This window comes from Physella acuta, unplaced genomic scaffold (assembly GCF_028476545.2).
Source record: "Physella acuta isolate Inbredline_101_S28 unplaced genomic scaffold, ASM2847654v3 ptg001868l, whole genome shotgun sequence".
Classification (NCBI taxonomy): domain Eukaryota; kingdom Metazoa; phylum Mollusca; class Gastropoda; family Physidae; genus Physella; species Physella acuta.
This window is the reverse complement of record NW_026733374.1, coordinates 9,020-32,500: the sequence shown is the minus strand read 5'-3', so window position 1 is coordinate 32,500 and position 23,481 is coordinate 9,020. Positions and strand designations below refer to the sequence as shown.

Sequence of the window (23,481 nt, the reverse complement as noted above, 5' to 3'; positions counted from 1 at the left end):
CCTGATTGCCATGGGTTAGGGTTACCTTTTATTTTTTTCTGATTTCCGTGAGTTAGGGTTACTATATATTTTCCCCTGATTGCCATGGGTTAGGGTTACTATATATTTTTCCCTGATTGCCGTGGGTTAAGGTTACTATATATTTTTCCCTGATTGCCGTGGGTTAGGGTTACTATATATTTTTCCCTGATTGCCGTGGGTTAGGGTTACCTTTTATTTTTCCCCGATTCCGTGAGTTAGGGTTACTATATATTTTTCCCTGATTGCCGTGGGTTAGGGTTACTATATATTTTTCCCTGATTGCCGTGGGTTAGGGTTACTATATATTTTTCCCTGATTGCCGTGGGTTAGGGTTACCTTTTATTTTTCCCCGATTCCGTGGGTTAGGGTTACCTTTTATTTTTCCCTGATTGCCGTGAGTTAGGGTTACCTTTTATTTTTCCCTGATTGCCGTGAGTTAGGGTTACTATATATTTTTCCCTGATTGCCGTGGGTTAGGGTTACCCTATATTTTTCCCTGATTGCCGTGGGTTAGGGTTACTATATATTTTTCCCTGATTGCCGTGGGTTAGGGTTACTATATATTTTTCCCTGATTGCCGTGGGTTAGGGTTACTATATATTTTTCCCTGATTGCCGTGGGTTAGGGTTACCTTTTATATTTCCCTGATTGCCGTGAGTTAGGGTTACTATATATTTTTCCCTGATTGCCGTGGGTTAGGGTTACCCTATATTTTTCCCTGATTGCCGTGGGTTAGGGTTACTATATATTTTTCCCTGATTGCCGTGGGTTAGGGTTACTATATATTTTTCCCTGATTGCCGTGGGTTAGGGTTACTATATATTTTTCCCTGATTGCCGTGGGTTAGGGTTACTATATATTTTTCCCTGATTGCCGTGGGTTAGGGTTACTATATATTTTTCCCTGATTGCCGTGGGTTAGGGTTACTATATATTTTTCCCTGATTGCCGTGGGTTAGGGTTACTATATATTTTTCCCTGATTGCCGTGAGTTAGGGTTACTATATATTTTTCCCTGATTGCCGTGGGTTAGGGTTACTATATATTTTTCCCTGATTGCCATGGGTTAGGGTTACTATATATTTTTCCCTGATTGCCGTGGGTTAGGGTTACTATATATTTTTCCCCGATTGCCGTGAGTTAGGGTTACTATATATTTTTCCCTGATTGCCGTGGGTTAGGGTTACTATATATTTTTCCCTGATTGCCGTGGGTTAGGGTTACTATATATTTTTCCCTGATTGCCGTGGGTTAGGGTTACTATATATTTTTCCCTGATTGCCGTGGGTTAGGGTTACTATATATTTTTCCCTGATTGCCGTGAGTTAGGGTTACCTTTTATATTTCCCTGATTGCCGTGGGTTAGGGTTACCTTTTATATTTCCCTGATTGCCGTGAGTTAGGGTTACCTTTTATATTTCCCTGATTGCCGTGGGTTAGGGTTACTATATATTTTTCCCTGATTGCCGTGGGTTAGGGTTACCTTTTATATTTCCCTGATTGCCGTGAGTTAGGGTTACCTTTTATATTTCCCTGATTGCCGTGGGTTAGGGTTACTATATATTTTTCCCTGATTGCCGTGGGTTAGGGTTACCTTTTATATTTCCCTGATTGCCGTGGGTTAGGGTTACTATATATTTTTCCCTGATTACCGTGGGTTAGGGTTACTATATATATTTCCCTGATTGCCGTGGGTTAGGGTTACTATATATTTTTCCCTGATTGCCGTGGGTTAGGGTTACCTTTTATATTTCCCTGATTGCCGTGAGTTAGGGTTACCTTTTATATTTCCCTGATTGCCGTGGGTTAGGGTTACTATATATTTTTCCCTGATTGCCGTGGGTTAGGGTTACCTTTTATATTTCCCTGATTGCCGTGGGTTAGGGTTACTATATATTTTTCCCTGATTGCCGTGGGTTAGGGTTACCTTTTATATTTCCCTGATTGCCGTGGGTTAGGGTTACTATATATTTTTCCCTGATTGCCGTGGGTTAGGGTTACTATATATATTTCCCTGATTGCCGTGGGTTAGGGTTACTATATATTTTTCCCTGATTGCCGTGGGTTAGGGTTACCTTTTATATTTCCCTGATTGCCGTGAGTTAGGGTTACTATATATATTTCCCTGATTGCCGTGGGTTAGGGTTACTATATATTTTTCCCTGATTGCCGTGGGTTAGGGTTACCTTTTATATTTCCCTGATTGCCGTGGGTTAGGGTTACCTTTTATATTTCCCTGATTGCCGTGGGTTAGGGTTACTATATATTTTTCCCTGATTGCCGTGGGTTAGGGTTACCTTTTATATTTCCCTGATTGCCGTGAGTTAGGGTTACCTTTTATATTTCCCTGATTGCCGTGGGTTAGGGTTACTATATATTTTTCCCTGATTGCCGTGGGTTAGGGTTACTATATATTTTTCCCTGATTGCCGTGGGTTAGGGTTACCTTTTATATTTCCCTGATTGCCGTGGGTTAGGGTTACCTTTTATATTTCCCTGATTGCCGTGGGTTAGGGTTACTATATATTTTTCCCTGATTGCCGTGGGTTAGGGTTACCTTTTATATTTCCCTGATTGCCGTGAGTTAGGGTTACCTTTTATATTTCCCTGATTGCCGTGGGTTAGGGTTACTATATATTTTTCCCTGTTTGTCGTGGGTTAGGGTTACTATATATTTTTCCCTGATTGCCGTGGGTTAGGGTTACCTTTTATATTTCCCTGATTGCCGTGGGTTAGGGTTACTATATATTTTTCCCTGATTGCCGTGGGTTAGGGTTACTATATATTTTTCCCTGATTGCCGTGGGTTAGGGTTACTATATATTTTTCCCTGATTGCCGTGGGTTAGGGTTACTATATATTTTTCCCTGATTGCCGTGGGTTAGGGTTACTATATATTTTTCCCTGATTGCCGTGGGTTAGGGTTACTATATATTTTTCCCTGATTGCCGTGAGTTAGGGTTACTATATATTTTTCCCTGATTGCCGTGGGTTAGGGTTACTATATATATTTTTCCCTGATTGCCGTGGGTTAGGGTTACTATATATTTTTCCCTGATTGCCGTGGGTTAGGGTTACTATATATTTTTCCCTGATTGCCGTGGGTTAGGGTTAGGGTTAGGGTTTGGGTTAGGGTTAGGGTTAGGGTTAGGGTTACCTTTTAATTTTTCCTGATCGCTGTGGCGCGTGATTTTCGTGGTCTCTACTGTGACGTCACGGTGGGACACTGGTGTCCACTTTCTGGATCTTCTAAGTAGCAGGAAAAAGAGGAGGATCGTTGTCATGATAAAAACCATGGTGGTGTAGATAAAGATGTTACCGGCAAAGATGAAATCCTCTTTCGCCAAACCTAAATAGAAATCAAATCGAAATGAGCGGGACTATGGACGTGTGTAACATACAGCTGAGTAGTGGGACAACGATTTAACAACTCAAGACATTTTTCTCCATCTAAAATAGCTTAAACAATGACTTAAATATATAATCGTTGAAGGTTTGACAGTCGTTAACAATCTGGATAGAAAATATCGACATAAAATTTTAGTCAGCAATTTGGTGAGATGTGGGACAGTCAAGGAGATGTGGGACAGTCAAGATGTGGGACAGTCAAGGAGATGTGGGACAGTCAAGGAGATGTGGGACAGTCAAGATGTGGGACAGTCAAGGAGATGTGGGACAGTCAAGATGTGGGACAGTCAAGGAGATGTGGGACAGTCAAGGAGATGTGGGACAGTCAAGATGTGGGACAGTCAAGGAGATGTGGGACAGTCAAGATGTGGGACAGTCAAGGAGATGTGGGACAGTCAAGATGTGGGACAGTCAAGATGTGGGACAGTCAAGGAGATGTGGGACAGTCAAGATGTGGGACAGTCAAGGAGATGTGGGACAGTCAAGGAGATGTGGGACAGTCAAGATGTGGGACAGTCAAGATGTGGGACAGTCAAGATGTGGGACAGTCAAGATGTGGGACAGTCAAGGAGATGTGGGACAGTCAAGGAGATGTGGGACAGTCAAGATGTGGGACAGTCAAGGAGATGTGCGACAGTCAAGATGTGGGACAGTCAAGGAGATGTGGGACAGTCAAGATGTGGGACAGTCAAGATGTGGGACAGTCAAGGAGATGTGGGACAGTCAAGATGTGGGACAGTCAAGATGTGGGACAGTCAAGATGTGGGACAGTCAAGATGTGGGACAGTCAAGGAGATGTGGGACAGTCAAGGAGATGTGGGACAGTCAAGATGTGGGACAGTCAAGGAGATGTGCGACAGTCAAGATGTGGGACAGTCAAGGAGATGTGGGACAGTCAAGATGTGGGACAGTCAAGATGTGGGACAGTCAAGGAGATGTGGGACAGTCAAGATGTGGGACAGTCAAGATGTGGGACAGTCAAGGAGATGTGGGACAGTCAAGGAGATGTGGGACAGTCAAGGAGATGTGGGACAGTCAAGGAGATGTGGGACAGTCAAGATGTGGGACAGTCAAGGAGATGTGGGACAGTCAAGATGTGGGACAGTCAAGATGTGGGACAGTCAAGGAGATGTGGGACAGTCAAGATGTGGGACAGTCAAGGAGATGTGGGACAGTCAAGATGTGGGACAGTCAAGATGTGGGACAGTCAAGATGTGGGACAGTCAAGGAGATGTGGGACAGTCAAGATGTGGGACAGTCAAGATGTGGGACAGTCAAGGAGATGTGGGACAGTCAAGATGTGGGACAGTCAAGATGTGGGACAGTCAAGGAGATGTGGGACAGTCAAGATGTGGGACTGTCAAGGAGATGTGGGACAGTCAAGATGTGGGACAGTCAAGATGTGGGACAGTCAAGATGTGGGACAGTCAAGGAGATGTGGGACAGTCAAGATGTGGGACAGTCAAGATGTGGGACTGTCAAGGAGATGTGGGACAGTCAAGATGTGGGACAGTCAAGATGTGGGACAGTCAAGATGTGGGACAGTCAAGATGTGTGACAGTCAAGATGTGGGACAGTCAAGATGTGGGACAGTCAAGATGTGGGACTGTCAAGGAGATGTGGGACAGTCAAGATGTGGGACAGTCAAGATGTGGGACAGTCAAGGAGATGTGGGACAGTCAAGGAGATGTGGGACAGTCAAGATGTGGGACAGTCAAGGAGATGTGGGACAGTCAAGGAGATGTGGGACAGTCAAGATGTGGGACAGTCAAGGAGATGTGGGACAGTCAAGGAGATGTGGGACAGTCAAGATGTGGGACTGTCAAGGAGATGTGGGACAGTCAAGATGTGGGACAGTCAAGATGTGGGACAGTCAAGGAGATGTGGGACAGTCAAGATGTGTGACAGTCAAGGAGATGTGGGACAGTCAAGGAGATGTGGGACAGTCAAGATGTGGGACAGTCAAGGAGATGTGGGACAGTCAAGATGTGGGACAGTCAAGATGTGGGACAGTCAAGATGTGGGACAGTCAAGATGTGGGACAGTCAAGGAGATGTGGGACAGTCAAGATGTGTGACAGTCAAGGAGATGTGGGACAGTCAAGGAGATGTGGGACAGTCAAGATGTGGGACAGTCAAGGAGATGTGGGACAGTCAAGGAGATGTGGGACAGTCAAGATGTGGGACAGTCAAGGAGATGTGGGACAGTCAAGGAGATGTGGGACAGTCAAGATGTGGGACAGTCAAGGAGATGTGGGACAGTCAAGATGTGGGACAGTCAAGGAGATGTGGGACAGTCAAGATGTGGGACAGTCAAGATGTGGGACAGTCAAGGAGATGTGGGACAGTCAAGATGTGGGACAGTCAAGGAGATGTGGGACAGTCAAGGAGATGTGGGACAGTCAAGATGTGGGACAGTCAAGATGTGGGACAGTCAAGATGTGGGACAGTCAAGATGTGGGACAGTCAAGGAGATGTGGGACAGTCAAGATGTGGGACAGTCAAGATGTGGGACAGTCAAGGAGATGTGCGACAGTCAAGATGTGGGACAGTCAAGGAGATGTGGGACAGTCAAGATGTGGGACAGTCAAGGAGATGTGGGACAGTCAAGGAGATGTGGGACAGTCAAGGAGATGTGGGACAGTCAAGGAGATGTGGGACAGTCAAGATGTGGGACAGTCAAGGAGATGTGGGACAGTCAAGATGTGGGACAGTCAAGATGTGGGACAGTCAAGGAGATGTGGGACAGTCAAGATGTGGGACAGTCAAGATGTGGGACAGTCAAGATGTGGGACAGTCAAGGAGATGTGGGACAGTCAAGATGTGGGACAGTCAAGATGTGGGACAGTCAAGGAGATGTGGGACAGTCAAGATGTGGGACAGTCAAGATGTGGGACAGTCAAGGAGATGTGGGACAGTCAAGATGTGGGACAGTCAAGATGTGGGACAGTCAAGATGTGGGACTGTCAAGGAGATGTGGGACAGTCAAGATGTGGGACAGTCAAGATGTGGGACAGTCAAGGAGATGTGGGACAGTCAAGGAGATGTGGGACAGTCAAGATGTGGGACAGTCAAGATGTGGGACAGTCAAGGAGATGTGGGACAGTCAAGATGTGGGACAGTCAAGGAGATGTGGGACAGTCAAGGAGATGTGGGACAGTCAAGATGTGGGACAGTCAAGGAGATGTGGGACAGTCAAGATGTGGGACAGTCAAGATGTGGGACAGTCAAGATGTGGGACTGTCAAGGAGATGTGGGACAGTCAAGATGTGGGACAGTCAAGATGTGGGACAGTCAAGGAGATGTGGGACAGTCAAGGAGATGTGGGACAGTCAAGATGTGGGACAGTCAAGGAGATGTGGGACAGTCAAGGAGATGTGGGACAGTCAAGATGTGGGACAGTCAAGGAGATGTGGGACAGTCAAGGAGATGTGGGACAGTCAAGATGTGGGACTGTCAAGGAGATGTGGGACAGTCAAGATGTGGGACAGTCAAGATGTGGGACAGTCAAGGAGATGTGGGACAGTCAAGATGTGGGACAGTCAAGATGTGGGACAGTCAAGGAGATGTGGGACAGTCAAGGAGATGTGGGACAGTCAAGATGTGGGACAGTCAAGGAGATGTGGGACAGTCAAGATGTGGGACAGTCAAGATGTGGGACAGTCAAGATGTGGGACAGTCAAGGAGATGTGCGACAGTCAAGATGTGGGACAGTCAAGATGTGGGACAGTCAAGGAGATGTGGGACAGTCAAGATGTGGGACAGTCAAGGAGATGTGGGACAGTCAAGATGTGGGACAGTCAAGATGTGGGACAGTCAAGATGTGGGACAGTCAAGGAGATGTGGGACAGTCAAGATGTGGGACAGTCAAGATGTGGGACAGTCAAGGAGATGTGGGACAGTCAAGGAGATGTGGGACAGTCAAGGAGATGTGGGACAGTCAAGGAGATGTGGGACAGTCAAGGAGATGTGGGACAGTCAAGGAGATGTGGGACAGTCAAGATGTGGGACAGTCAAGATGTGGGACAGTCAAGATGTGTGACAGTCAAGATGTGGGACAGTCAAGGAGATGTGGGACAGTCAAGATGTGGGACAGTCAAGGAGATGTGGGACAGTCAAGATGTGGGACAGTCAAGATGTGGGACAGTCAAGATGTGGGACAGTCAAGATGTGTGACAGTCAAGGAGATGTGGGACAGTCAAGGAGATGTGGGACAGTCAAGATGTGGGACGTTAATGGAAGAGGAGACGTCACAAACATCGCTACAAAAAACATCGCTACAAAAAGCATCGCTACAAAAAACATTGCTACAAAAAACAGGACACTTATTATTAATAGCATTTCTGTTGTAATTTACACAAGTCAGTGAATACAAAATGGTTTCATTGTGTTCTTTAGGTAGTCCCTGTGGCACTGTGAGATTGACGCATGACTAAACTCCGTTCTATGTCTATAAATCCCAGAACCCAACCAATTCCAGCCTTTTGTTTTCCCATGGCCGATGGAATTTTATGTTTTTGGCAACTAATTTTGTTAACTTCTGTCAATTTCAGCAATTTTCAAACTGTAATATGTGTTGGAGCATTTGATCACATGTAAAGCCAGCTCTGATTTTGTTGGGGCATATTGGGTCCAGCTTTTGTTCACACTTTCTTCATCCATATGCAGATGGGGAGAGTCAATGACTGTCTGCCACAAATTTTCTCCTTTCAACACTCTCTGGACAATATCAAAGACGTTCAACACTCTCTGAACAATATCAAAGACATTCAACACTCTCTGAACAATATCAAAGACGTTCAACACTCTCTGAACAATATCAAAGACATTCAACACTCTCTGAACGATATCAAAGACGTTCAACACTCTCTGGACAATATCAAAGACGTTCAACACTCTCTGGACAATATCAAAGACGTTCAACACTCTCTGAACAATATCAAAGACATTCAACACTCTCTGAACAATATCAAAGACGTTCAACACTCTCTGGACAATATCAAAGATGTTCAACTGTGCTGTTTTTCAAATGTTTTCTTTGTGAAAAAAATCAGGTGCAAGGTATCTTGTAATATACACCCAGAGGTTCTATCAAGTCATTAAGTCAAACCAATGTATGGATCGATGTTTAAATAGATTTAGTACATGCTACATACTTGACTGTAACGACAAAACCATTCAAATGACAACATCACGTGACTAATGAACGGCTGTGGTGAGAAGTGGGACATCTTGTTTTATGTCATCGACAATTATAAAGTTAACAAAAACATGTCCTCAACAATTATAAAGTTAACAAAAACATGTCCTCAACAATTATAAAGTTAACAAAAACATGTCCTCAACAATTATAAAGTTAACAAAAACATGTCCTCAACAATTATAAAGTTAACAAAAACATGTCCTCGACAATTATAAAGTTAACAAAAACATGTCCTCGACAATTATAAAGTTAACAAAAACATGTCCTCGACAATTATAAAGTTAACAAAAACATGTCCTCGACAATTATAAAGTTAACAAAAACATGTCCTCAATAATTATAAAGTTAACAAAAACATGTCCTCAACAATTATAAAGTTAACAAAAACATGTCCTCAACAATTATAAAGTTAACAAAAACATGTCCTCAACAATTATAAAGTTAACAAAAACATGTCCTCAACAATTATAAAGTTAACAAAAACATGTCCTCAACAATTATAAAGTTAACAAAAACATGTCCTCAACAATTATAAAGTTAACAAAAACATGTCCTCAACAATTATAAAGTTAACAAAAACATGTCCTCAACAATTATAAAGTTAACAAAAACATGTCCTCAACAATTATAAAGTTAACAAAAACATGTCCTCAACAATTATAAAGTTAACAAAAACATGTCCTCAACAATTATAAAGTTAACAAAAACATGTCCTCAACAATTATAAAGTTAACAAAAACATGTCCTCAACAATTATAAAGTTAACAAAAACATGTCCTCAACAATTATAAAGTTAACAAAAACATGTCCTCAACAATTATAAAGTTAACAAAAACATGTCCTCAACAATTATAAAGTTAACAAAAACATGTCCTCAACAATTATAAAGTTAACAAAAACATGTCCTCAACAATTATAAAGTTAACAAAAACATGTCCTCAACAATTATAAAGTTAACAAAAACATGTCCTCAACAATTATAAAGTTAACAAAAACATGTCCTCAACAATTATAAAGTTAACAAAAACATGTCCTCAACAATTATAAAGTTAACAAAAACATGTCCTCAACAATTATAAAGTTAACAAAAACATGTCCTCAACAATTATAAAGTTAACAAAAACATGTCCTCAACAATTATAAAGTTAACAAAAACATGTCCTCAACAATTATAAAGTTAACAAAAACATGTCCTCAACAATTATAAAGTTAACAAAAACATGTCCTCAACAATTATAAAGTTAATAAAAGCATGTCACCAACAACAACAAAAAAAAAATTCCTCACCCAAACTAGCAGCTGAGTTGATCTGTTCTGAAATCAAAAGTTGCCACATTAGCCATCAAAACGCTATTTCTACTCAACCGTAAGAGGATATAAACAGGTTAATCATTTCCACATTTTCTTTAGATATAGATTCTATATTGTTCTAGACGGTTAGGGTTAGTAAACGGGGCCACACAAACTGGGCCACACAAACAGGGCCACACAAACTGGGTCACTCTATAAGTGCTGGATATTTTAAAAAACACGCGGGCTATGCATTAGAAACTCGTGTTCATGGGTTACGGTTAGAAGAAGAAAGTAAACTATTTATTTTCATTTTTTTAATTAAAAAAAACAAACAACAAGACATAGATCTAATTATTTTCGCGCACACAGTTAAAACTTGAAGGCAAGAAAAACTTACTTTCACAGAAATAACCAGAAAACCCAGAGTAACATTCCTGACAGTAGCCATTGGATACGTTACACTGTCGACATTGACTTGAACAATTCCACAGACACATCTCGCCATACGTCCGATTAGGGCAGGCTATGGAAGATTGAATTAGAGATATGAAGCAAATAATTGAATATACCACAAAATAAAACAGAAAATATTCCTAAAAATGTTTGAAATATTACTTTTAATATTACTTTTAAGTAGGGAAAGGGGGACTGAAAAGTCACATATTACACTTTTTAGAATCTGGCAGGGCCGGCGCTACCTATAAGGCGAACTAGGCGGTCGCCTAGGGCGCTATCCATAGGGGGGCGCAAAAATGTGTAATCGCCATTAGTAAAAAGTAATAATAAGTATTAATAACTATATTTTATAAACTATTCTGAGGGTAATGTACAAAGGCTTGGCAATCTATTACAGTGCCCAGGTCGAGCTATCTATTTTGCGCCCCATCTTCAAATTAGGCCTATATATAGTTATTCGAGTTGTCGGAAACCCCCCACCACACTAATTTGGAAAGGTTGGGGCGGTTTTTACCAGTCACTTTGCCTTTTTATTTTGGTGTCTCACAATTGATGCAGAAAACAATTAGATAAGCCCGTAATGCCAAATAGCAGTCAACATTCTTGATTTCAATCCTAATATATAAAAGCCCGTGTGCGCACTTCTCTCTCTCTCTCTCTGTCCGCAAAATATTTTCGCAGGATATCACATCAGAATCTTCAGCGATATATGGAGAAATTGATACGGACTTTTGTTGAAAATAATATGGTAGATGTTTAAATGTATAAACAAAATTTTATTTAAAGACGAAAAATAAAAAATAAAGGCATATTCGAATGTAGAAAAACAGTTTTAATTATGCAACAGGAAAAGTGTTTATAGTTGTGAAAAAGAACGCTTGAAACAATGACGTCACATGCCGAATGTTTACACTAAGGATAGAGCACAGAAAATTATGATGTCATCTTCCAAGTTTAGAATATAAAGAAATGAACAATTTCATTCAAATTTGATTTAGATCTACGTACGCTATTAAATGTATACAATACAATTTTCTCATCCTAAACTTATAAAATTTACTTTATCTAGGCGTATTTGGAGTCTAGATCTAAATATTCTAGATTTAGACTAGATCTACGGAAAAACTAGACGTAGACGCTAAGATCGAGATTTAGATTATCTACTCTAGAATCTATTCCCATAACAAATTTCTATATTAAACTATTTCAGGCCTTAATTATTTTATAGAAATCTTTGTTTGTTTAGCTATGTAATTGGCTAACTTGGGATAAAATTTACGTTGAAAGAATAGGGCTATTTGCGTTCTTTAAGTTTCTTAACTAGGTCTTTTATTCTTCATGATTTAACGGAATCATTTAAGTCACTTAATCGAATATGATGATTCAGATGATTATGTGATTGGGGGGGGGGGGGGAGTTGTACAAAGTTTTGCCTAGGGTGCTAAATGACCTGGCGCCAGCACGGGGATCTGGAGACAAGAATTGTGAACCTTTAACAATGCCAATGCACCAGATACTAGTTCCACATTTCAGATCTGGAGACAAGAATTGTGAACCTTTAACAATGCCAATGCACCAGATACTAGTTCCACATTTCAGATCTGGAGACAAGAATTGTGAACCTTTAACAATGCCAATGCACCAGATACTAGTTCCACATTTCAGATAACTGTATGCAGAGCTGTTTGGAATAGCTGTTCACTGTATGCCCATGACAGACTTGCAAACTGGTGATTTAGAATCGTGATATTTTACCCCAGTGAAATTCACACACTTTCAAAGTTAAATGGTTGAATGTATTTGATCCCAAAAAACATTTTTTTGCTATTGATGTTTCCTCATCACTTTCTCCAGATTATTGAAGAACAAGTTGACGTTTGTTTTGTTGAATGCCTGTATGCGATTAAGTGATGTGGCCTCTGGACTTCACAGAGATAACTTGTCCTTGTGACGTTGCCTGAATGCCTTCAGCCAATCCTCTCCTGCAGTTTTAGCAGAGGACCAGAATTCTGGCAAAGAAATTTTGTTGGCAACAGCAACTTTGTAGGCTAGTTTGCGTAATTCTCTCAGAGTTAGGCCATAGTAGATTGAAGAGGCTTCAATGATGTAGTCCAGCAAAACTTGTTCTTGCTCATCTGTAAGTTGTGTACTGTAAGTTGCCTTCTCAATGTTGCCGTATGTTTTGTGCAGCTTTACATAGAGTTGGAGGGTCTTATAATTAATCCCATAGTCGGATGCAGCTTTACGGAGCGACTTTCCTTCAAAATGGGCTGCAACTGTCATCTCAACGGCATGTTTCGTAGATGCTCCTCATGTTGTTTTGCGCTGGTATTGTCTTGGCATGATTCTGTGAAGAAAAAAACAAGTTGAACTCCTTAGACTAAACTCAAAGATACAATCTAAACACAAAAAATTCAGTGATTGCATATGTAATGATTGGACTATAAAGGTTATTATTACTGAGTAAAATTATATATTTATTACTACTACTACTTGACTATTATTATCTTATTCACTGTATACATGCTAGGGAAATACAATGACTTTTCAACCCATGGCCTGTGACATTACACCCCAGCATGGGATTTTCATGCAAAAAGATCCATACTTTCAAATTCAATTTCTCAGAAGTAAATACAGTCAATCCAGACTGACGTTATTATGGCTTGAGAACACAATTATTGCATGAAAACACAAAAATAATGAAAGATGCAAGCATACTTACAGGATTCTGTTGATCAAATTTCCCACTTTGTCAATGAAAACAAGTACATGATGTTCTGAACTCAGTTCCGGTTCAGAGAGTTACAACAGGAAGTGAACTAAGTAGGGTAAACGACTAAAAACCATAATTTTCTCAATGAAGGAATGAAAAAGAATGATCTTCAAGGCAAAAACTTGCTGTGACTTTTCGCCCCTGTGACTTTTCACCCACTCCTCCCCTATATTACTCAAACATATTACTTAAACAAAATATTACTTACAATTATTGTTTGGAAATAATTTAAAACAAAAGAAAAATTAACAGAATAAAATGTTTGAAAATAAATAACCAGTAGCAAAAGGCCTGCAGTTAAAAAGACTTAGAAGTGCAGTACTTACTGTTGTTACAGAACCGCCCTAGGTAGCCAGTGCTACAGCTAGCACATTCGCCTGTAGTCACATTGCATATGGATTTTTTGCAGTTGACAGGACACGCTTCTTTACACATAGGCCCATATAATCCTACAACACAAACTGCACGTAGGCAACAGAATACTGTTAGTTTTTTTCTGCTATTTCCTAAATAGTTTATAGACACTTATTTTTTAAACACTTATTTTATAAACGATTTGTAAACAAAATCTTTACTGTAACTCAGTTCATTTAATATTTTATGCTGATATAAAGACATTATTACTTAAACATTCTATAAAACAAAACAAACAAAATAAAGTTAAAATTCATTTAACAAATTATTAAGAAGAAATTAAATGCACAAAAATAAACAGGGTAAAGCCATCCCCTTGGCCAAAACTTGTAGTTTCATTAATCAAAAGAAATACAAACAACACAACACAAAATAGAAAGAAATAATTTTGAAAAACGTACACAATATTTGACACACAATAAAAAATTGATGAGAAAAATTCCAATTGATGAGAAAAAGTTCAACTCACATTGACAAAATTCTCCCTCAAACCCTTCAAGACACTCGCTACAGTGCCCAGTTATAGCAGAACAGCTGGAATTTTTGCAAGAGCTAGGACATTGGTTCTGACAACTCTCTCCATATCTCCCTACCTCACAATCTAAATGGTTAGGGTAGGTAAATGGAGGATCAAATTAATACTCATGCGTACAATAAATACTTACAAACAAACGTGTTTAAAAACATCGATTTCAACTGAGCATGGAGCTGACCACACTATCCTTTCATATGCTTAGACCACAAAAATCAGGTGAACTCTACTTCACCTGCATCGGTTTCCCGCTAGGTCAGAAAGGCAACTTCATCATTCACGTCTAAAATAAAAATCACACCTCAGCTTACCAGAGTATCTTCTAAGCATCTCTTGGGGTGGGGGGGGGGGGCGTCCCTCCAGGTAGGGTCTATCACCCACAGAACGAAATGGAATTTAAATAGAAAATATATACTCTAAACAGTGTCCGCCCCCCTCCCCCCACCCCCGAAAATTTCAAGTGCCCCCCTCCCGGAGAAAAATGTTAGCTTCATAAAAACCAAATGTGGATATTCTACAAATCTATACGCACCATAGACAAAAAAACAAAATCATGTAAATTAAACTTAATGAAAAAATTCTAAATCTTGAAAATTGTTGTCTACTAATTAAACTAAATTGGTAATTGCAACCATGTGCAAATTTTTCTTATAGTAATATTAAAAATAAAAAATCACCATCAATAATTTGTGGAAAAAAATGTTGTTATAGTGGCCACATGATTAGCATTCAAGATGGGTGTTGGTGAGGAATCCAAGATTTTAGGTCGAATTAGGGTTAGCTTAGTGTTAAGGTTAAGATTATATATAAAAAATCACTGTCAATAATTTGTGGAAAAAATGTTGTTATAGTGGCCACATGATTAGCATTCAAGATGGGTGTTGGTGATGAATCCAAGATTTTAGTTCAAATTAGGGTTAGCTTAGTGTTAAGGTTAAGGTTATGCATTTGAATGACCTGGAAGAACTTACAGCTATCACAAAAATGGCCACGATAGCCAGGTTTACAGCTGGAACACTGGCCACTAACAGCGTCACATGACAAGTTCTGGCAACCACTCGGACAAGCCCAGAAACAATTTTCACCAAAATAGCCAGTCTGGCAAGCTGTTCAAAACAAAACATTTTTGCATGATCAATGAGCTACACATAAAAATAAAAATGCATGGACTGTTAAGAATAAGGGTTAGGTTATGGACGAACACAAACATTCATTTAAAAACAGTACAAGTTTTATAATTAATTAAATTAAAATAGCAAAATGTGCAGGTATAAAACAATTTTATGGATAAGATGAATGTAAGGAAAATTTAAAAAAAAAACTGCAGTCTGCCCCCCACCCCCCTCGCGGAGAAAAATGTTACTTCATAACCTTCATAAAAATCAAATGTGGATATTCTACAAATCAATCAATACCAGACATGCCTACCCCTTTCAGCCAAAAGTCATGCCTAAAAAGAGGAATTTGTAGCGAAAAAGAGGAACATACGCATGGACGCTATTTTACTAAATCAAAAATAAAAATAATTAATTAAAAATTACTCTAATGACATTAGTAGGCTTCTAGTCATATATAACTAGTCTCTAGGCTACATTTAAATACTGCTTATTAATGTCAGCTTACATTTTTTTTAAAAAGTTAACCAGTAACCTGAGACCCCCCCCCCCCCCCAATAAAAATCATAGCTTTGACATAACATTATTGATTTGATTATTTATGCCTTGCTATGTTCTAGGCTATACTAATATGAATAACAAATGCTGAAGGCTTTATCATATGTAATATATAAGTTAAGAGAAAATACCCTTGATCTACCTAGTAAAAGTCCTAGTTACTTTTTACTAAGTTCTTCATGATAGTAGTTACTAGTTAAGTTACAACTTAAAGATAGATCAGTGTTCACTATTTCAGTATCTACTAGTAGATCTAGTTACAATTCTAGACCTAGTAGTAGTAGATATACTAGCTAGATCTAATATTAGATGATACTTGTAAATATTTAAGTCAACTAGGAAACAGAAACGTATGCCAAAGGGAGATAATCGCCTTTTCTGCCTCTTTTTCAATTCACTTTATTACCTTTCTTTATTAATTTTTTTTTCAAAAAATAGGAACAAACTTAGTCGAAATCGGAATGACGGAACAAATTACTTTTTTAGGTGAAAAATCGGGACGGTTCCGATTTTGGCGGGACGGTAGGCATGTCTGCAATACGCACTATAGACAAAAACACATATTCATGTGAACTAAACTTAATAAAAAAAATTTAAATCTTGCAAATTGTTGGCGACTAATAAAACTAAATTGGTAATTGCAACCATGTGCAAATTTTTCTTATAGTAATATTAAAAATAAAAAATCACCATCAATAATTTGTGGAAAAAATGTTGTTATAGTGGCCACATGATTAGCATTCAAGATGGGTGTTGGTGATGAATCCAAGATTTTAGTTCAAATTAGGGTTAGCTTAGTGTTAAGGTTATGCATTTGAATGACCTGGAAGAACTTACAGCTATCACAAAAATGGCCACGATAGCCAGGTTTACAGCTGGAACACTGGCCACTAACAGCGTCACATGACAAGTTCTGGCAACCACTCGGACAAGCCCGGAAACAATTTTCACCAAAATAGCCAGTCTGGCAAGCTGTTCAAAACAAAACATTTTTGCATGATCAATGAGCTACACATAAAAATAAAGATGCATGGACTGTTAAGAATAAGGGTTAGATTATGGACGCACACAAACATTTGTTTAAAAACAGTACAAGTTTTATAATTAATTAAATTAAAATAGCAGAATGTGCAGGTATAAAACAATTTTATGGATACGATAAATGTAAGGGAAATTTTTAAAAAAATGCAGTCTGCCTCCGCCCCCAAAAATTTCAAGTGTCCCCCCTCGCGGAGAAAAATGTTACTTCATAACCTTCATAAAAATCAAATGTGGATATTCTACAAATCGATACGCACTATAGACAAAAACACATATTCATGTAAACTAAACTTAATAAAAAAAACTCTAAATCTTGCAAATTATTGGCTACTAATTAAACTAAATTGGTAATTGCAACCATGTGCAAATTTTTCTTATAGTAATATTAAAAATAAAAAATCACCATCAATAATTTGTGGAAAAAATGTTGTTATAGTGGGCACATGTTTAGCGTTCAAGATGGGTGTTGGTGAGGAATCCAAGATTTTAGGTCGAATTAGGGTTAGCTTAGTGTTAAGGTTAAGATTATATATAAAAAATCACTGTCAATAATTTGTGGAAAAAATGTTGTTATAGTGGCCACATGATTAGCGTTCAAAATGGGTGTTGGTGAGGAATCCAAGATTTTAGGTCGAATTAGGGTTAGCTTAGTGTTAAGGTTAAGGTTATGCATTTGAATGACCTGGAAGAACTTACAGCTATCACAAAAATGGCCACGATAGCCAGGTTTACAGCTGGAACACTGGCCACTAACAGCGTCACATGACAAGTTCTGGCAACCACTCGGACAAGCCCGGAAACAATTTTCACCAAAATAGCCAGTCTGGCAAGCTGTTCAAAACAAAACATTTTTGCATGATCAATGAACTACACATAAAAATAAAAATGCATGGACTGTTAAGAATAAGGGTTAGGTTATGGACGAACACAAACATTCGTTTAAAAACAGTACAAGTTTTATAATTAATTAAATTAAAATAGCAAAATGTGCAGGTAAAAAACAATTTTATGGATAAGATGAATGTAAGGAAAATTTAAAAAAAAAAACTGCAGTCTGCCCCCCACCCCCGAAAATTTCAAGTGTCCCCCCTCGCGGAGAAAAATGTTACTTCATAACCTTCATAAAAATCAAATGTGGATATTCTACAAATCAATCAATACCAGACATGCCTACCCCTTTCAGCCAAAAGTCATGCCTAAAAAGAGGAATTTGTAGCGAAAAAGAGGAACATACGCACGGACGCTATTTTACTAAATCAAAAATCAAAATAATTAATTAAAAATTACTCTAATGACATAAGTAGGCTTTTAGTCATATATAACTAGTCTCTAGGCAGAGGCGTATCCAGGTTTTCATTGTGGGGAGCGAAAAGAACAAAAAAAAGGCGCCGAAATTTTTAACACGTTCTATATACGTGTATTATATATATATATATATATATATATATAATTACTAGCTGTTTGTCATTACTTCGCTATGATGTAAAATAAATTGAAAGTAGCACTCTGAAGAAATGAGAAAAAACACACAATGTAGGCCGACAAAACAAAAGATGTATCAATCTAAACAAAAAAAAATATACATACACTACAACAAAAAACAATGAACGTAACACAATCTGTTTTGTAATTCTTGTAAAAAAATTTCTTACATTATAATTCCTGGGACATTATTTAAGACAAGTAAAATAGGGGAAATAATCACTCTCTTAATATAAATATGTATATATCTAAACATTTAATTATAAATGTTAAAACAAATAAATATTTACTGAAGAATATACTGAAATTTTTTAACACTATTCGTGTTCTACAAAGTGTTTTTGTCTATAATCAGAATTAAATATATCGTCATCATAAATGCTAAAGTATTACAGCATAATGAAAGTTTTTAAAATCAGAGTTGGTATAAAAAACACGCTTTTCGAAATAATAAAAACATTCGGAAAAATAGCCTACATTTAACTATACTTTGGTCTTTTAGTTGAGATCATATATTTTTTTAAAATTAACTACTGCTTCTTTGTGTTCCTTAAAGATCATTTTTTAACATAGTAATAGGTATGGGTTAGATCTCTGTATTGCTCACACACCTTTTTACTGTCCGGTCACTTTAGGTCAATTATCCAACCCAGTGTATACCTAGGTGTGACATTAATGTCGCTCTACACAATTGTGGTGGTGAGGTGTGGGGGGGGGGGGGGGGGGGGGGGGGGAGGAGAGATAACCAAGAGTGCACATAGCGTCAGTTTTTAGATGACTGTTCTAAACATACATATATATTACACATGTATACTGGTTCAGAAATAGATTTAAATAAGTAGCAGTGGTATTATGCCTATATTTTTTTTTTACAGAGGGGTCCATGGGGGAGGGGGGTTGTAACTGTTTCATATAATTTGTAATCGTATCACTATCGCCCAAACTGTAAGAATACTACTACTTCATTGTGATGATGTTGTTGAACGTGTCAAAATTTCCCCACCGCTACGCAGCTTGCCCATAAGTAAATTTAAATAGAGGTGCCACATCCGTTGTATTTGTTTCTGTATTGTAATTTTCAAAAATTAATCACACGATTCAAATTGTATATATAAAGTAACTATGTGTGAAGTTTTATGTATAACATTTTCTAATGCAATTATTCGTAAGCAAATACATTATACAGTTGCCTTAAACTTAACACCCCTCTTGCCAAGTGGTACTATCCATAGAGGTTTTATAAACATTGCAATGCATCGTAATGGTTATTTTTAGAATGGCAAACTGATGCAGCTGTTAATATGTGTAGTAAACTACTAGACTAGTACAATAATGCTTAATTACTGCATGAAAAGAAATCTTGTGATTTACATAGATGTGCCGACCAAAAATATTTTTTTAACAAATATCATAGTTTAAAACTTTGAGTTTAAAAAGTTTCCAAAAAGGCGCCACTTTGCTGAAAATGGCCAGAGGGGGAGCAGCCGCTCCCCCTGCGTACGCTACTGTCTCTAGGCTACATTTAAATACTGCTTATTAATGTCAGCTTACATTTTTTTTAAAAAGTTAACCAGTAACCTGAGACCCCCCCCCCCCCCCCAATAAAAACCATAGCTTTGACATAACATTATTGATTTGATTATTTATGCCTTGCTATGTTCTAGGCTATACTAATATGAATAACAAATGCTGAAGGCTTTATCATATGTAATATATAAGTTAAGAGCAAATACCCTTGATCTACCTAGTAAAAGTCCTAGTTACTTTTTACTAAGTTCTTCATGATAGTAGTTACTAGTTAAGTTACAACTTAAAGATAGATCAGTGTTCACTATTTCAGTATCCACTAGTAGATCTAGTTACAATGCTAGACCTAGTAGTAGTAGATATACTAGCTAGATCTAATATTAGATGATACTTGTAAATATTTAAGTCAACTAGGAAACAGAAACGTATGCCAAAGGGAGATAATCGCCTTTTCCTGCCTCTTTTTCAATTCACTTTATTACCATTCTTTGTTAATTTTTTTTTCAAAAAATAGGAACAAACTTAGTCGAAATCGGAATGACGGAACAAATAACTTTTTTAGGTGAAAAATCGGGACGGTTCCGATTTTGGCGGGACGGTAGGCATGTCTGCAATACGCACTATAGACAAAAACACATATTCATGTGAACTAAACTTAATAAAAAAAATTTAAATCTTGCAAATTGTTGGCGACTAATAAAACTAAATTGGTAATTGCAACCATGTGCAAATTTTTCTTATAGTAATATTAAAAATAAAAAATCACCATCAATAATTTGTGGAAAAAATGTTGTTATAGTGGCCACATGATTAGCATTCAAGATGGGTGTTGGTGATGAATCCAAGATTTTAGTTCAAATTAGGGTTAGCTTAGTGTTAAGGTTATGCATTTGAATGACCTGGAAGAACTTACAGCTATCACAAAAATGGCCACGATAGCCAGGTTTACAGCTGGAACACTGGCCACTAACAGCGTCACATGACAAGTTCTGGCAACCACTCGGACAAGCCCGGAAACAATTTTCACCAAAATAGCCAGTCTGGCAAGCTGTTCAAAACAAAACAATTTTTTGCATGATCAATGAGCTACACATAAAAATAAAGATGCATGGACGGAGGGTAGGGGATGACTCCAAAACAAAAATAAGTAAACACACAAAAAACAAAAATAAATGTTATTAAATTCTTTTTGATTATTTGTAGAATACAGGATAGTACACAATAGTAGTTCTACCAATAGAAAAAAAGTACATTTTACATTGTAAAATCTAATGGATTATGGGCCCCAACCAACGCTATAAAGAAGCAAAAGTCATCTAATATTTAGCGGCCTCTATTCAAAAGAATTTTGCTTGCAACAACGTATGTTAGATTGTAGAAGAAAGAGGACTCGGCTTTCATAATGGTTTAAAAACAAAGGGAAAAAGGAATATACAAGAGCGTGGGAAGGTGTCTTTAAAATAAAGATAATCCAACCAGAGCTACAGTATTCTTTTTACAAAAAAATTTTTTTTAACTATAAAAAAATTGATTATGGTCGGCTGTTAAATAATAAGTTATATGGCTAGTTATATAGTTAGTTACATGGTTAGTTATAAGTTAGTTACATAGTTAGTTATATGGTTAGTTATAGAAATTGGGATAAGGAGCTTGTAATAATAGTACATTTATGTATCATTTTAAAATCTAATTAGTGTTTTAGTCAGTAATCCTGAGGTTAGGGTTAGGTCCATGTTACAAATGAATCAGTAAGGTAAATCAAACATTACTTATGATTTAAGGTTAGTTAAATATGCCACATATTGGTTAGAGAAAGTTTAAATATTTTTGATGGGTTAGGGTTAGTTAAATATGTCAGATATGGGTTAGAGAATGTTTAATTATTTTTGATGGGTTAGGGTTTGTGAAATGAATGACTTGCAGGATAGGGTTAGGGTTAGTGAAATTAATGACTTACAGGTTAAATTGCTGATGTTTGGGTAAGGTTTGGTTGAATTTGTTTCTTATGTATTAAGGATAAGTTTTTAATTATATATATATATATATATATATATATATATATATATATATATAGTATATATATATATATATATATATATATATATATATATATAGGGGCCAATATATATGAATTTTTATATATACATAATTTTATATAGGTGTGTGTCTACATAGCTATATATATATATATATATATATATATATATATATATATATATATATATATATATATATATATAGGCCTATATTATAATAATATGATAATATGTTATTAAATAATCTGGCCATAAGAAGATAAAACAAACTAGCTTTCTTTCATAAAATCTTTAGTCATTTTAATTTTCATGAGTAACCTAATTGATAATTAGATTAAAAAGTATTTATTCTTGCATAGTCATTTGAGATAAATGGAGTGTTTCTTCCAGACTTTTTCTCCGGGGAGTGTTTAAAATTTTAGGGTGATGGGGGGGAGGCAGACATTTTTAAAGGTATTTATTTTCTATATAAATTCCATTTTGTTTGGGGGGGGGGGGGGGGGGCTGGTAATTTTTTTTTTTTAACCTCGTTTATAGTCATTCATTCTAAATTAAATTTATAACAACACCACATAAGACTAAACATATTTGATTTCAAACATGACCATTGTAAATTGAACAAAATCATTACACTAGAAGTGGGTTAAAATTAAGTAATAAAATTTGCCACAACCCACAAACAAAAAAACAGACAGACATTGTGTCTAAATAACAAAAAACATACATTGCAAAGTAATTAAAAACTTACAAAAATGTATACTTTATGTTCAATAAGTATAGTGATTTATTAACAGTATGCTATTTATAGTACGTGACTAACAACTGCCATAAAGGTAATGACACAGTAACATAGTTGTGAAGCTTACTTTGATTACAAAATTCTCCATAGTAGCCAGCAGTGCATGAGTAGCACTGTCCAGTGTAGATCTGACATCTGGAGTTTTGACAGTTGGATGGACAAGGTGCAGTGCACCTCTCGCCATAATATCCATCTATACAATCTGTAACACACATTGGAAATACTTTGAAACAGATCTGTAACACACATTGGAAATACTTTCAAACAGATCTGTAACACACATTGGAAATACTTTCAAACAGATCTGTAACACACATTGGAAATACTTTGAAACAGAAAGTGGACATTCACACCTTACACACCAAAAAACATACAAAGTGCGACACAACCACCTTGGTATATCTTGTGAAAATATTTTTGAAATTTTACTTAAAAGACATGTTAAAACGAATGATCAGGAAGCTATTAGAAATAGGGGTACGACCCCAAACCAAACCCCAAGAATAATCTGAACCACATTCCATTCGTACACAATTTTTTTAATTTAGTACGCGAAATGAGGCAAAATATTTTTTTATCTAACAAAACATAACTAAGCTAAGGAAGCCACTAGTTTGTCAAAATTTTATTCACTGATTCTTAAAAAAGAGGCTGCATTTTTATCTTTTTGAAAAGACTATTTATTTTTGAAGTAGGTTAATATGTATACTGTTAAAATTATTGTTATGTCTTCTGTATATATAACACTTAATTTTGAATAACGTTTTTACGAGAGGAAAATAACAATTTCCAGCTTTGTTGAAGACAAAGTTGCTATACCGATG

At 37.2% G+C, this 23,481-nt stretch overlaps 1 protein-coding gene across 1 annotated transcript in view; it reads right to left on the bottom strand.

Moving 5' to 3' along the window:
• The window catches only part of LOC131930941 (multiple epidermal growth factor-like domains protein 10), a gene marked incomplete at its 5' end in the record, with an annotated part of 23,300 nt that extends 441 nt beyond the window's left edge, over nt 1-22,859 (bottom strand). The window contains 10 exon segments of the mRNA XM_059287606.1: nt 3,176-3,367; nt 9,916-9,942; nt 10,319-10,444; nt 13,480-13,614; nt 14,037-14,168; nt 15,071-15,205; nt 16,610-16,744; nt 17,510-17,644; nt 20,736-20,870; nt 22,725-22,859. Coding sequence (XP_059143589.1) covers nt 3,176-3,367; nt 9,916-9,942; nt 10,319-10,444; nt 13,480-13,614; nt 14,037-14,168; nt 15,071-15,205; nt 16,610-16,744; nt 17,510-17,644; nt 20,736-20,870; nt 22,725-22,859 — 1,287 coding nt within the window.
• Nucleotides 22,860-23,481: the final 622 nt, after the last annotated feature.